This window comes from Scleropages formosus, chromosome 12 (genome assembly GCF_900964775.1).
Source record: "Scleropages formosus chromosome 12, fSclFor1.1, whole genome shotgun sequence".
NCBI classification, from domain to species: domain Eukaryota; kingdom Metazoa; phylum Chordata; class Actinopteri; order Osteoglossiformes; family Osteoglossidae; genus Scleropages; species Scleropages formosus.
Window position 1 is genome coordinate 28,759,371 of NC_041817.1, and position 13,733 is coordinate 28,773,103.

The 13,733-nt window shown below is 42.8% G+C and overlaps 1 protein-coding gene across 1 annotated transcript; it reads left to right on the forward strand.

Annotated features, from left to right (window-relative positions):
* The first annotated feature begins 5,366 nt into the window (after positions 1 to 5,366).
* LOC108929065 (probable serine/threonine-protein kinase kinX) lies at positions 5,367 to 12,400 on the forward strand. The gene is made up of 6 exons (XM_018743371.2): positions 5,367 to 6,777; positions 7,523 to 7,624; positions 9,415 to 9,471; positions 9,920 to 10,012; positions 10,610 to 10,795; positions 10,950 to 12,400. Exons 1-6 carry the CDS (start codon positions 5,563 to 5,565, stop codon positions 11,070 to 11,072), a joined length of 1,776 nt encoding a protein of 591 aa, XP_018598887.2. The 5' UTR covers positions 5,367 to 5,562; the 3' UTR covers positions 11,073 to 12,400.
* Positions 12,401 to 13,733: the final 1,333 nt, after the last annotated feature.

The window sequence follows — 13,733 nt, forward strand, 5'->3', positions numbered from 1 at the left end:
ATGCCAACAGACATCTTGTCAGTTTGTAACAGCGGCTCAGGTGTCGAGCCACCAAGTCTGTAGCGTGAATGTGAGCGTGTGTCGTGATTGGAATGGAACTGGAATGGAACTGGAATGGAAGTGGACTTACCGAAAGCTATCAGCCTTTAAGAAGGGGGGGCTAGAAACTTGCTGACCCAACCAAGCATCTAGAAAAAGCTGTAACCTCATTAACGGCATCTGGGACCTCCTGAACATCCAGTGTGAGCAACGGGATGGCAGCCTGAAGCCCTATTGCATCATGATAGCCAAACTGTAAATCCTCCAACACACCTTCAGTTGTTCTGCATTGTGTCGGATTGTAACTTTTGTTACTTTGGCTAAATAGCAATAGATGATGGCAGCAGAGAGAAAAGTACAGTTGAAGAGGCACCTTTTTGTTTCTTGTGCCACTTCCATGTCACAGTAAAATAAAAAGTATTTGTCAATGTAGTTTTGCAGTCACCTTAATTTTTTTCTTTTTCTGCACACCCAGAGTGTTCTGACCTAAACACCACATTTCAGTGTGTGACACAGCTTTGGTGTTTGCGCAGTTCTCCTCCTCTGGAACTCGACAATGTTTTGTTTTGCGCCTCCGTTTATGGCCTGGATAGAGAGGGCTATATATACAGGGAGCACCATAACTAACTGCTGTCACCGACTGCCACTCAGCGCTATTTAAAGTGCTCTCGTGTGTCATGTCAGAGGCGCCGAGTGAGGCACTCTGATGTTTCCTCATTTTATCTGCCTTTAAGCTCTGTTTGCCCACAACACTGTTGACTTACTGTTCTATCTGTAGTTTCTATTGGCACTGACATGAGGAGATGAGACTTGCACAGACCTTGTGACTTTTTACTTCTTACTCCCTGTTTTTCCATTGGAAATTATATTTAGAATGGAGCGAAAATGTTTAGGACCTTTTACGACTCTGCATTATAAAAAAAAAAACTTTAAATCATTAGCTTCCTTTTTGTTTGCTGCTTCATTTACATTTATTCATTTAGCTGATGCGTTTCTCCATAGCAACTTATAATGTTAAGCTACCTATTTATCCAGCTGGGCAATTTTACTGAAGTAAAATAGGTTAAGTATCTTGCTTAAGGGTGCTACAGCTAAGATTTAAACCTGCAACTTTTGGGTCCAATGGCAGCAGCTCTAAGTACCATACTACCAGCTGCCCCTGAACCATCATGGTGAGTTTATTTAACAGACATACTGCATATGGTGACTTATATAGAGACACAAAGGGTAGACCAAATCCAATCCAAGCATATCATTATCATATTGTCTCTGTTTTGAAAGCCACAGCCTCCTCTGCTACTTTAGTTGCCCCCCTGCAGAGCATCTGCCCATCCACAACAGCCCCCCCCAGTGCTAGAGCATGGAACTTGCTCCACAGTAAGTTTGTTCTCATTCTCTGCCCTTTCAGTTCCTCGCTATTTCACTTGCTGTCTCTCTTATTCTGCTCTGTTATATTCCTCCTCTCGCGATATATCCCACCTTCTGTCTTATGCTTTATGTATTAGATGAATAGCTGAAGAGTAACTTGACTTTGTGATTCATTCTGTCAACAAGGAAAACCAAGACCCATTTTTTTCCTTTTTTTACACATTTGTTACGGAGTGTAAAACTCTGTTTCATCCTGTATAGCAATAAATAGATCTGTCTGTCAATCTCTATGAGTCATACTCATTGAATAGGTAGTTACTACTGACACAGAGTCCACGACAAGTGTCCAGGCGTGCTCTGCTATGCAGAAGTTTGCTTCAGCTTACTTCAGCTCTTTATAGTGATTTGATATTCCTGGGGCTATTTGTCACGTCTCTGAAGCCTCAAAATAAATTGGTGGATCTCTGGAAGGGGACTGAGTTTACAGCTCAGTGTGGATGTGACCCTTCTGTCATGTCGGCGTGTGGGCTGTTGCCACTAGTGCCCCAGGCCAGCTGCGAGCTGGTGGACTCCTCTGGGGAGACTGAGCTCGCTGAATGCTGTCTGAGTGCCGTCTGCTCTGGGCCACCTCAAAACAGCTGCAACGCTTCTGGGGACTGCTGCAAAAACTCTAAACAGTGTCAGTGCACTGAAACTTGCCGGTCTTTGCAACAGCACAAACACCCTAAGGACTGTGCTCAATGCTCTGAACAGACTGAACTATGCAAGGACTGTTCTGAGCCCTCTGAACAAATTGAAGATTCTGAGGACTGTGCTGAACCCTGCAAACCAACTGAAGACTCTCAGGACTATACTGAACTCTCTGAACAAATTGAACAATTTAAGGACTACACTGAACACTATGCTGAAGTCTCCAAACAAATTAAAGACTCTGAGGACTATGCTGAACTCTCCAAAGAAATTGATGACTTTGAGGACTACCTTGAACCCTCCAAACAAATTGAAGACTCTGAAGACTATACTGAACCCTCCAAACAAATTAATGACTTTGAAGAGTACCCTGAACCCTCCGAACAATTTGAAGACTCTGAAGACTATGCTGAACCCTCCGAACAAATTAATGACTCTGAGGACTACCCTGAACCTTCTGAACAAATTGAAGACTCTGAAGACTATACTGAACCCTCCAAACAAATTGATGACTTTGAGGACTATGCTGAATGCTCTGAACAAATTGATGACTCTGAGGACTACCCTGAACCTTCTGAACAAATTGAAGACTTTGAGGACTATGCTGAACCCTCCAAACAAATTGATGACTTTGAGGACTATGCTGAACCCTCCGAACAAATTGAAGACATTGAGGACTATGCTGAATGCTCTGAACAAATTGATGACTATGAGGACTGCGCTGAACCCTCCAAACAAATCGAAGACACTGAGGGCTATGCTGAACCCTCCAAACAAACTGATGACTCTGAGGACTACCTTGAACCTTCTGAACAAATTGAAGACTCTGAAGACTATGCTGAACCCTCCAAACAAACTGAAGACATTGTGGATTATGCTGAACCTTCTGAACAAATTGAAGAGATTGAGGACTATGCTGAAGACTTCAAACAGACTGAAGACTCTGAGGACTATGATGAACCCTCCGAACAAATTGAAGACTCTGAGGACTATGATGAACGCTCCAAACAAATTGAAGGCTCTGAGGACTATGCCGAACCCTGCAAACAAATTGAACTCTCAGAGGAATATTCTGCTGAAGCCTCCGAACAAATTGAAGACACTGATAACTATGCTGAACCCTGCAAACAAATTGAAGACTCTGAGGACTGTGGAGAACCCTTCAGACGAATTGAAGACATTAAGGACTATGCTGAAGCCTCCAAACAAATTGAAGATCCCGACAACTGTGTTGCGTGCTCTGAAAAAACTGAACTCTCAGAGGACTATGCTGGACCATTTGAACAAATGAAAGACTCCAAGGACTATGCTGAACCCTCTGAACAGAATGATATCTCCAAGGACTATGCTGAACACTGTGACTGCTTTGAAAATGATACAGTTTCTCAACAAAGAGAACCATCCATGGAATATGCTGAACATTGTGAATGGTACAGAGGCACTGGACTTTTTGAACAAAATAAACTGTCTCATTGCTGTGATAAAGACATTGAAAAGTGCAAATTATGTGACAGACACAGATCTTCTGAAAAAAGCAATTTTTCTCATTGTTCTATTGAACATTGCGAAACTTCTGAGTTCCTCGCTCTTCTTGAACCAAATGGGTCCCATGAAATGTGTCAGACTTCCAAAAAAAATTGTGCCACCGAATGCTGTGCTAATCCTCAAAGAAGCAAAAATTTGGAATCATGCCAAATGCCTGGCCATAGCATGAAATCTAAAAAGTCTTCTGAACCATGTCAAACTTTTGAACAAAGTGATCCGAATGAATGCTGTCTCAAAGACTGTAAGGTCTGTACTTACTTTGGGAGGTCTTTACAAAATCTCTCATCTAAATATTGCACTAAAAATGTTGAAGTCATTGCACAAATGATTGAACCTGAACTCAGTGATTCCTCTAAACATTATAATGAGAATTACAAACTGCCTAGTCATAGCAAAACTTGTTTTGAAGGTAAGAATTGTAGTTCATGGCAAACTGAACATTATGAGACATGTGAATTTCTCAAACTTTCTGGACGAAATCTCACTGACAAACAATGCACTGAAAACTGCAAAACCTCTGAAGAAAATGGTTCTAAAAAATCTTATTCTTCTGGAGAAAACAAACCTTATGCAAGTAATGTTGAAGACTATGATGCCTGTAAATACTTTGGAATTTCTAAATACATGTTTACTGAACACTTTGGGAATTCTGAATATGTCTCCAGATACAATAAATCCTCAGGAAAGTACCCTAAACCCTACAGCACTACTGAAAAGTCTGAATCATCAATATCATGCAAGGCTTCCAACCATCTTCAGCTTGTTGAGGGACACTGTGAAAGATCTGACCATCTTAATGAACTATTGGTAAAGACCTCCGAGAAACCAAACAACTGCAAACACAGCAAACAATCTCAACCCTGTGAAAATGAGGACACCAACTTTGAACAGTCTTCTGGGCAAAGTAAGTCATGTGCAGTTTCCGAATACATTAAATTCCCTGAACACCACAAATCTTATAACTGTCAGTTACAGGAGCAAAAACAGCCCAGTGAACATATTCTTCAACATAAGAATAATGATGAAAAACGATATCCCTTGGAGAAAAGTAATCTCTCTGGAAAGGGTGATTCCATGAAGCACAGTCATACATCCAAACAAAGTGGCTCTGTTGGACAAAATTATCATTCTGGAAAAAAGGATATCCTTGAGCGAAGGGGCAGCTCAGCTGAAAGTGTTACGGCTGAACAAAGTCATGTATCTGAACTCAACACTGAATTAACAGTGAATGAACACTGTTGTAACCATATCATCGAAGTATCTGCTATAGATTATGGGACGTGTGAACAAGACAACTCATTTGAGCTGAGTGAATTCTACATTGAGTCCAAGGATCCAGGCGATCCTGGTGATAACCTGGCTGAAAGCAGCACTTCTGAACACGGTTGTCCCTCTGCACCAACTAAACATGCTGAGCTCCCTGGATACAATTTGCTGTCCAAGCAGAATGCTTCTTCTGTGCCCCACTGTGAACACTGTGAACATTCTGAAGGATATAATTCATCCAGACTTCACAAATCCACTGGAGACAGTGGTCACTTTGAAGAATGCACTAAACACTGTGAGTGTTCTGAATCCATTGAAACATCTAAACAAGGTGAGCTTGTTGAACTTTATCCTGAACATTGTGAGGCTTCCGAGCACAGTATGACCCCTTTGTTCCGTGTTAGACAGTGTGAACTGTTGGAATGCAGTAAGCTCCTAGGACAGAATGATTCCTATCAGAAAGCTGATATTGAGGTGCTGTGTGTACACAGCAGTCCTTATGAAGAGCATGGTGAATATCAGGAGTGTTCTCAGTACTATGATATTCCTGAAAAGGATCAAGTAGAAAACTGTAATGCTTCTGAACAAAGAAACCCTTCTGAGCAAAGTGTAACCTGCTCTCAGCTTCATGAGCCATCCGTGTACAGCAGATACATGGAACAATCTGACTGCCATGGACACCTTGCTGTTCACCACAATGACTCTGTGTTCAATGAAAAACCTGTGGACTCTGACAGACCTCATAAGCCTGGTGAACTTTTTGCAGTATCAAACCATGAGCACTGCTCTGAATACAATAGACCTTCTGAAGAATGTGGTTATTCTGAAGAAAGCAAAACACATGAAAACTGTACAGAGCATTGTGAGCCCTCTGAAAAAAGCAAGACACCTGAGAATTGTGAAGAGCACAGGGAATTTCGTGGACAAGGCAATCTGCCTAAGCACTGTGCTGAACACATTGAGTCATCTGAGAATTATGAACCTGATAAACAAGGTAAGTTGCCTGAACATCATGCTGAGCACAGAATGCCTTTCAAAAATTTTGAAAATTATGAACAAGTTCAAAATTGTGAGCACGATTGTAAACAAAAAACATTGCTACAGCTTTGCGCTGATGAACGTGAACATTCTGAACCAAGTAAGCTGGAGCTCTACACTGAAGATGGTGAACCTTTTGAACACCACAAAAGTTCCGAACAAATCAAATTGTTGGAGTACCATGCTGAACACAATGAAATTTCTGAGCAAATCAAATCACTGGAGCACTATGATGAAGAAGGAGAACCTTCTGAACACGGTGAAAATTCTGAGCAAAGCAAATTGTTGGAGCAATGTGCTGAACACAGTGACCTATCTGGACACAATGAAATTTCTCAACAAAGCATATCACTGGAGCTCTGTGCTGAAGAATGCGAACCTTCTGAACACAGTGAAACTTCTCTGCTGTGTAAGTCATTGAAGATATATTCTAGAACTGCTCTAACTTCTAAATGCAGTCAACCTTTAGAACAATTAAAGTCATGTGAGATGTATACAGGAGACTACAAACCTCAATCCAGTAAAATTCCTCAACCAACCAAGCTGTTAGAACATTGTACTGAAGACAGTGAACCCTCTGAACACAATGAAGCTTCTGCACAAACCGAGTTATTGGAGCTCTGTGCTGAAGATACCGAACCTTCTGAACGAAGTGAGCCTTCTGAACAAATGAGGTTGCAGATCTGTGCTGAAGATTGCGACCCCTCTGAACAATCAGGGTACCTAAATCTTGTTTACCAGAGTAGAGATCCTGAAGATGATGAACTCATTTATGAAAATGAGGACCCCGAGACCTGTGACTGTGATTTCTGTGTTGTGTCTGTAGAACAGGTACTTGCTTCTTTACCTTAATATTGTGAAGCACCCATTCCATCCAGTTAGATTGTCATATTCATATTCTGCTGTATGTCACATGTTTTAGATGACCTAAGTTTGCCTTATGGCCACATTTAATCTTACAAGAATTTGCAGAAAACTGAAGGAAAAGGGGTTGTAAGTGTTGGGCATCTGGTGCTATTGCGAGGATGTGACTGTATGTCAGAATCGAGATAGAAACAGGTGGTACCATTGATGAAATGTTAGCTCCACAGTGTGTCTGATACAGAGATTTCCATGTCCCCGGGATATGTGATCCTTTGAACGGTTTGCTGAGAGTGTCTTTTGGATACTCGACCCCTTGTTTTGAGATATGTGTTGATTTACTAAGTGCATTCCCCCCTCCATTCGGTATGATGCTGTGAGAACCCTGCAAAGGGCTTTGCCCCTTTGACCACGCAGGAGTGTAACCCTAACTGACGGTCAGCAGTCACATGTTATCGGCCACCTGCTGGAATCCCAGCAGGGTGGAGAAAGGGCTTCATTCTGCCGCCTTGTGGACAGTCTATTTGTGAATCATTGCAGGCAACTTGGTCATGTTTTTTAGGCTACAGATGTGCACACAACACTAAACTAGCTCTATGGCTCCCTAACTCTTATCATCACCATGGACTGCACTTGCTGGAAGCTTTTCTGTGGGAAACGCTTTCTTCAGGACCCCTAACTTGCTGTGCTTACATGTCTACTGCTCTTTCTCTAGGTTCCAGCAAAGCCGCTCCTCCATCAAATAAAGTCAGAAGATGTGGGCAAGATATGTGTGGTCCTTGATCTGGATGAAACACTTGTGCACAGTTCGTTCAAGGTGATGCTTCTCTCTTTCTTGCCTGTTTTTGGGGATTCTGGATGCACTCGCTATAAGGGTTCCCGAAGGGGGCTCGTAAGACCAGGAAAGAGGACGTGACACTGTGATGGTAGCTAAGCTGTGGAGCATGAATCCAGTATTTTTTTCACTGCTTGCCAGAGGAGAAACCATAGTGTCTGAGTCTCAAACTTCTCAAATTTTTAGAAAGTCATACGAACAGGTCAGGTGACTTTTCTTTTCTGCTGCAATTCAATTTTTGACATTTCTCTCGCTCATTTCCTTTGACTGTTTTCACTCCTTTACATTAATGTTTGTGTGTCTTGGCCCACCAATGAGGTGCGTGTAGCGGTCAGGTCTGTCCAGCACCGCCCGCTGTACATACTTTGCAGTTACTTCATAGCGCATGAATGTAGGTCACGGTGTCCCGGACCCTGTGGGGCGCACTGTAATGTATCCCTCGTTAACTTAACGTGGCGTTGGAATATTTAGGCTTCAGGAATCAGTTGTAATAATTTATTGCATCTATAGCTCTTGCATGCAGTGTAGACTGGTCACTTGAGTAGACATTGAGACATTGAGTAGAAACCGTACTACAAATTTTGAATTTTGATTTTATCCCAGGCAAGTAATTTGCGGTGCGATACTCTCTCGCGATGCTGGGCAGCCGCAGCGATCCGCATCTCCCAGTCTGCCACGCAGTGCAGTCACTATACAGATACCCCCTGTATCTACGATGTGTTCTGTGCATCCATAATGTCACAGAAACACCCATCTGTGACTCCTGCTACTGAGAAGACGACAATGAGGACAATTACTGTTGAGGAGAAACTCAAGATAATTGCCCAGCATGAAGGCGGCAAGCCCGTAATGGCCATCACACGTATGCTAGACTATGATGATCGATAGGTTACGTGTATTAAATGCATTTTCAACTTACAATTTTTTCGACTTACAATGGGTTTCGCGGAACGTAACCCCATTGTAACTCCTGGACCCCCTGTACCTCTAAATCTCAGTCAATAAAAGCTTAGTAATACTGTTTTCATATTTTAATTAAGTTTGAGCTACATTAAAATTAACACATTTAAACTGTCGGAAAAGTAAAAATTTGTCTTCTCCACAAAGGTATGTTCAACGCAGTTTTTTTAAAACAAATTTATCTCCTAACTTGTGTAGTGTTCCTCGTCTCCTCATTGACCACAGGCACTCTGGGGCACCAGATACGACCTGTAAACACCGTGGAAGTGAGTTCAGTTCATAGGGTCCCACATTCAAGATCTATCTGGGTTCTCTTGCTTGGAGGGTAAAAACAGGTCAATGTCACTCTGCTAGCGACAGAAATTTTAGAAAATATGAAAGTGAAGAGAAAAGGGGTGTGGTGGCGCAGTGGGTTGGACCACAGTTCTGCTCTCCGGTGGGTCTGGGGTTCGAGTCCCGCTTGGGGTGCCTTGCGACGGACTGGCGTCCCGTCCTGGGTGTGTCCCCTCCCCCTCCGGCCTTACGCCCTGAGTTGCCGGGTTAGGCTCCGGTTCCCCGTGACCCTGTATGGGACAAGCGGTTCTGAAAATGTGTGTGTGTGAAAGTGAAGAAAACACCGCGACGATTACTGTGGTACGGCAGATGTAAGTACAGGACTGTGATGTTGCCGTTAGGTGAATTCTTGATGTACCTACAATCTGCAGGAGGGCTTCCTCCCGCTGTAGACAAAGGACAGGCGCAGGCAGGGTGGCGGTGGAAAGATGTCTTGTACGTGACTGACGTGTATTTCTTGGATGTGCCTTCGTTAACAGCCTGTGAACGATGCAGATTTTATCATTCCAGTGGAAATAGATGGAACGGTTCACCAGGTAAGTCACGTGTCCCCTATGTGTGAAACGTGCTGGAGGGCCAGTGTTTTGCGTGTGGAGTCACAGCGAGTTGTAAGGGACGCAGAAGAGCGTCCACAACCTGAAGATGTGGATTCAAAGGGGCTTTGACCCCTCCACACACATCTCATTTCTGGCCTGGACCTGTTTCAAGTAATCCAGGATAGGTTTGTTCAGGACAGGAAGCCTATTCCGGACGACTTGGCTCAGGAACAAGGCCGAGAGCGACGGGTAAGGGCGTGTGTGCGCGTGTGTGTGTGTGCGTAAGCGCTAATACACACAGCCAGCTGGCTATTCTTTGTCCACCTGTGTAAGAAGTGTCTGAAACTGTCCAAGATAACAGGGCAAGAGCTGTCATGAGCACACGTCACATCACGATGAGCGTGCAGCGAAGGGACGAGAGCACTAATGTTTTACTTCACTGGCCCAGGTGTACGTGCTGAAACGTCCCCACGTGGATGAGTTTCTCAAGCGGATGGGGGAGATGTTTGAGTGCGTGCTCTTCACTGCAAGTCTGGCAAAGGTAAGAGCATGAGAGTGTGACCCTGTGTCACGTCCTCCCCCGGGGCAGGAGGACCTGGGTTTGAATCCCACCTCCTGCTGTAGTATTCTTGACCAAGGTCCTTACCCTGAATCAGTACAGTGAACGTTACCCTCTGTCTGAGTGAGTCAGTCAGTTTAAATGGCTTGGTGTCACTTTTGAGAACAGCGTTTGACAAATTTTTATATGATTTTTAAAACCATTTTGATGATAATAGTCTTAGGTTTACATAGAAATTATTTTTTAATAAACCGCATGCTTGAAAATCACTTTTTCTTTTTTTTTTTTTTTTTGAAAATCCTGTCAAATATTTTCAAAAAGTAATACTGTAATGCACTGGTCACTCCAACATACAGTCACCAGAGGTGCGGTCATGCACAGATGACTTGTATATATAAACAGTGTATAGGTTCTCAGAGACTGGTAAAGAATTGTTACACGATCAGTTTTGGAGGAATTCTGCAAGGCTTTGCTGTCTGCCATGTGCCATCAGCCAGACATCCAGCCTCACTAGTACTTCCCCCTCGTGGACGTTTTTCTTTCTCGCGCGTGTCGATCCGGTCTGGTCCGGCCCGGCAGTACGCGGACCCCGTGTCGGACGAGCTGGACAGGTGGGGGGCGTTCCGGAGCCGGCTCTTCCGAGAGTCTTGCGTGTTCCACCGGGGAAACTACGTCAAGGACTTGAGCCGCCTGGGAAGGGACCTCAACAAGGTCATCATCGTGGACAACTCTCCGGCCTCCTACGTCTTCCACCCAGACAATGCAGTGCGTGCTTCCGCCTCCCCCTCCCACCCCCCTGGAAACACCGCACACATAGTCACGTTTGACACACCACCACCTGGGGTCACATTGACCTCGATCCCCTAAAAACATGCCACATGCTGACGGTTTCGCCTTGTTTTTCGTTTCGTTCCACCAGGTGCCAGTTGCCTCTTGGTTCAACGACATGTCCGACACACAGCTGCTCGACCTGATTCCGTTCTTTGAGAGACTCAGCAAAGCTGAGGACGTCTACACCATTCTTAAAGATCAAACGCTGTAAGCCAAAGCAGCCAGCCATCCAGCCATTCTTGATCACCGGACGGCAGGAGTTGTGCTCCGTCCTACCCAGAATTCCATACGAAGGAAGTGTGTCGGACAGGAGCCGAAACAGGAAGAGGAGCAGTGGACCGTAGGCAAACTGCTACCAAGTGGCTTGTACATCAGACTTAACTGCTGGATATGCTCTTCCTTTGTTTCATTAAAGGGCAGCCTGTGGGGCATTGGTTAGAGGTGTCACTTAGTAACTGAAGGCCCGAGGTTTGAATTCCACCTCTTGCTCAAGGTACTTACACTCAACTGACACATTACCTAGCCATATACATTGGTAAATGAGTGTAAGTAGTTGAACGCTGTAAGCGGCTTTGGAGAAAAATATCAGATAACTGAATAAATCACTAAAATAATTAATACCCCTCTTTCGGAAGCATAGTGGAGGGGGGACGTCCCGCTTGATTTACTGCTCATGTTGCTGGTTTCTCAGGTTGAGATCCACAAATTCCCATGATGCCCCTGTTCATATGGACTTATCTCTAATATCTAAATCAAAACCCTAAGATGATGAAAGGAAACAGCCTCCATCAGTGGACGCATTTGGACATACCAGTGTGGGCACTCCTGTGACAATGTCCCTTTATTACATATCAGCATTAATGTTTGACGTGAGCCAGTTAGTTGTTTTTGTTGCTATGAATGATTTTTAAAAACATTTTTTGTGATAAGTAAGTGATAAAAACCCACTTTGTGTCTTTGTTTTCTACCTAAGATGATCTCAGCAGGTGTTTGTTTTCAACAGCCACGGTGTCTCCAAATTTGTCTTTTCTCTCCAAGTACTTGAACCGGAAAATTCTTCCTTTTGTTGCCTTTTGAGCTGTTTTGCATAAGAAATGTTTGCGGACGCACTGCAACGAGTATGTTTTTGGAGGCTTTAAACACACCCTTGTAACTAAAGTAAATCCATACTTACCAGGGCTGTACCTATTGTGACTTCTGAAAGAGCTTCTTTCGGCCAACATGTCAGACTTCCCCTAGCTAGCAAATTATTATTAAACATTATTAAATACATTACTAAAGAGCACATTTTCTCTGTCGCAGGACAAACTGAGTGTTTGAGTGTTCTGGCGCCAGGCGTGACGTTTCTGCTCAGGGCCGTTCTGGGGTCTCAGGAATATCGACTGCAGGCTGAATGTCTTGTGTTTTTAGTGATGCTGTTTTAGTATCTGCCAAAGGTTTTGTCTCATTTGACTACTGATTTGTTTACCAAAGTCTACAGATCTGTGTTTTCGTTTTATTTAGTAGTAAATAGTCTCTAAAAGACGCTTATTCATAAAAACACACACAAAAAAATCCAAGTAATCTAGATAATAATAATAATAATGATAATAATAATAATAATAAGAAGAAATTTCCATTCCATCAAGTTATATTTTCAATTCTGTGTGTCAATATAAAGTCATTTTCTTGCTGTAATGGCTGTTTTCATTACTACCCCAGTCAGTTTCAAAGGACCACTTTGAAATTAGTTGAAATATTACTGTTATTTTACTGTATTAAACATATACAGACGGATGCACATGTGTGTTTTTGGTCACTGGAGAGTTATACAAGAAAACAAGAACTCATTTTAATATGTATGTTAATTTACTGGTGATTTGGGAACATTGAGCTTCAGTTCAAGAAACTGTAACACAGCTAGGAAAGCTGCAATATTTCATTGTCAAATACTGTGTGAAAAATTAAATAAAAGTCGTGCTGCGTTTCCTGTGGTGTAACTGCTTCATGTACCCATGAATAATTGGTGGTAATCATATTTCATCATTCCTGGAAATCTGACAAGGTTACAGCGTATTTCTGTGGAAATATTTTGACCAGGAAATTTTCTTCCATATCCAAAAGAGCAGATGAACTTCATTTTTATTACTGAATTTACAATTACGTATTATTTTTGAACCTTAAGATTTTGCCAAAAAGTATTTTCAGTGTGTCCTCATTTTAAAATGGAAAAAAATACATCCTTAAAACATCCTAAATCAGCCTTTTGCTCCTTTGTCTTATGTCAGCGGTAAATTCATCCCTCATCTCTGTTCCTGGTTCAGTGAGTTGCTCTCCCAGGACAGCTAGTAGTGTAGTGGTTGGAGCTACTGCCTTTGGATCTAAAGGTTGCAGGTTTGATCCTCGTCTCCTGCTGTTGTACCTTTGAACAACGTATTTACCCAAAAATGTTGCTCCAGTAAGATTACCCAGTTGTATAAATGGGTAAATAATTCTCAGTACCTTAACATTGAAAGTCACTTTGGAGAAGGGTGTCAGGTAAATGTAGTTAAAAAAAATCTCATCTGAAATTTCTTCCTCCTGGTTTATGGAGCTCAGTGTGTCTTCTGAATGGCCTAATGACCTGTACACGTTAAGGAAGGAGAGAAGAGATGTGCTTTTGAAGTGAAGTGCTCACATTTCCATTTACATTTACATTTATTCATTTAGCAGACGTTTTTGTCCAAAGCGACGTACATCTCAGCAAAAGTACAATTTATGCATTACATTAGGAGAAGGAGACATAGCTGTGGTGATCAGTTGTTGTTTCTGTTATTACCTATAGAGGGCAGATGTGTTCGGTAGGTACAGGAAGGATACCTACGTAGTAAGGAAGCGGATTTAGGAGATATAG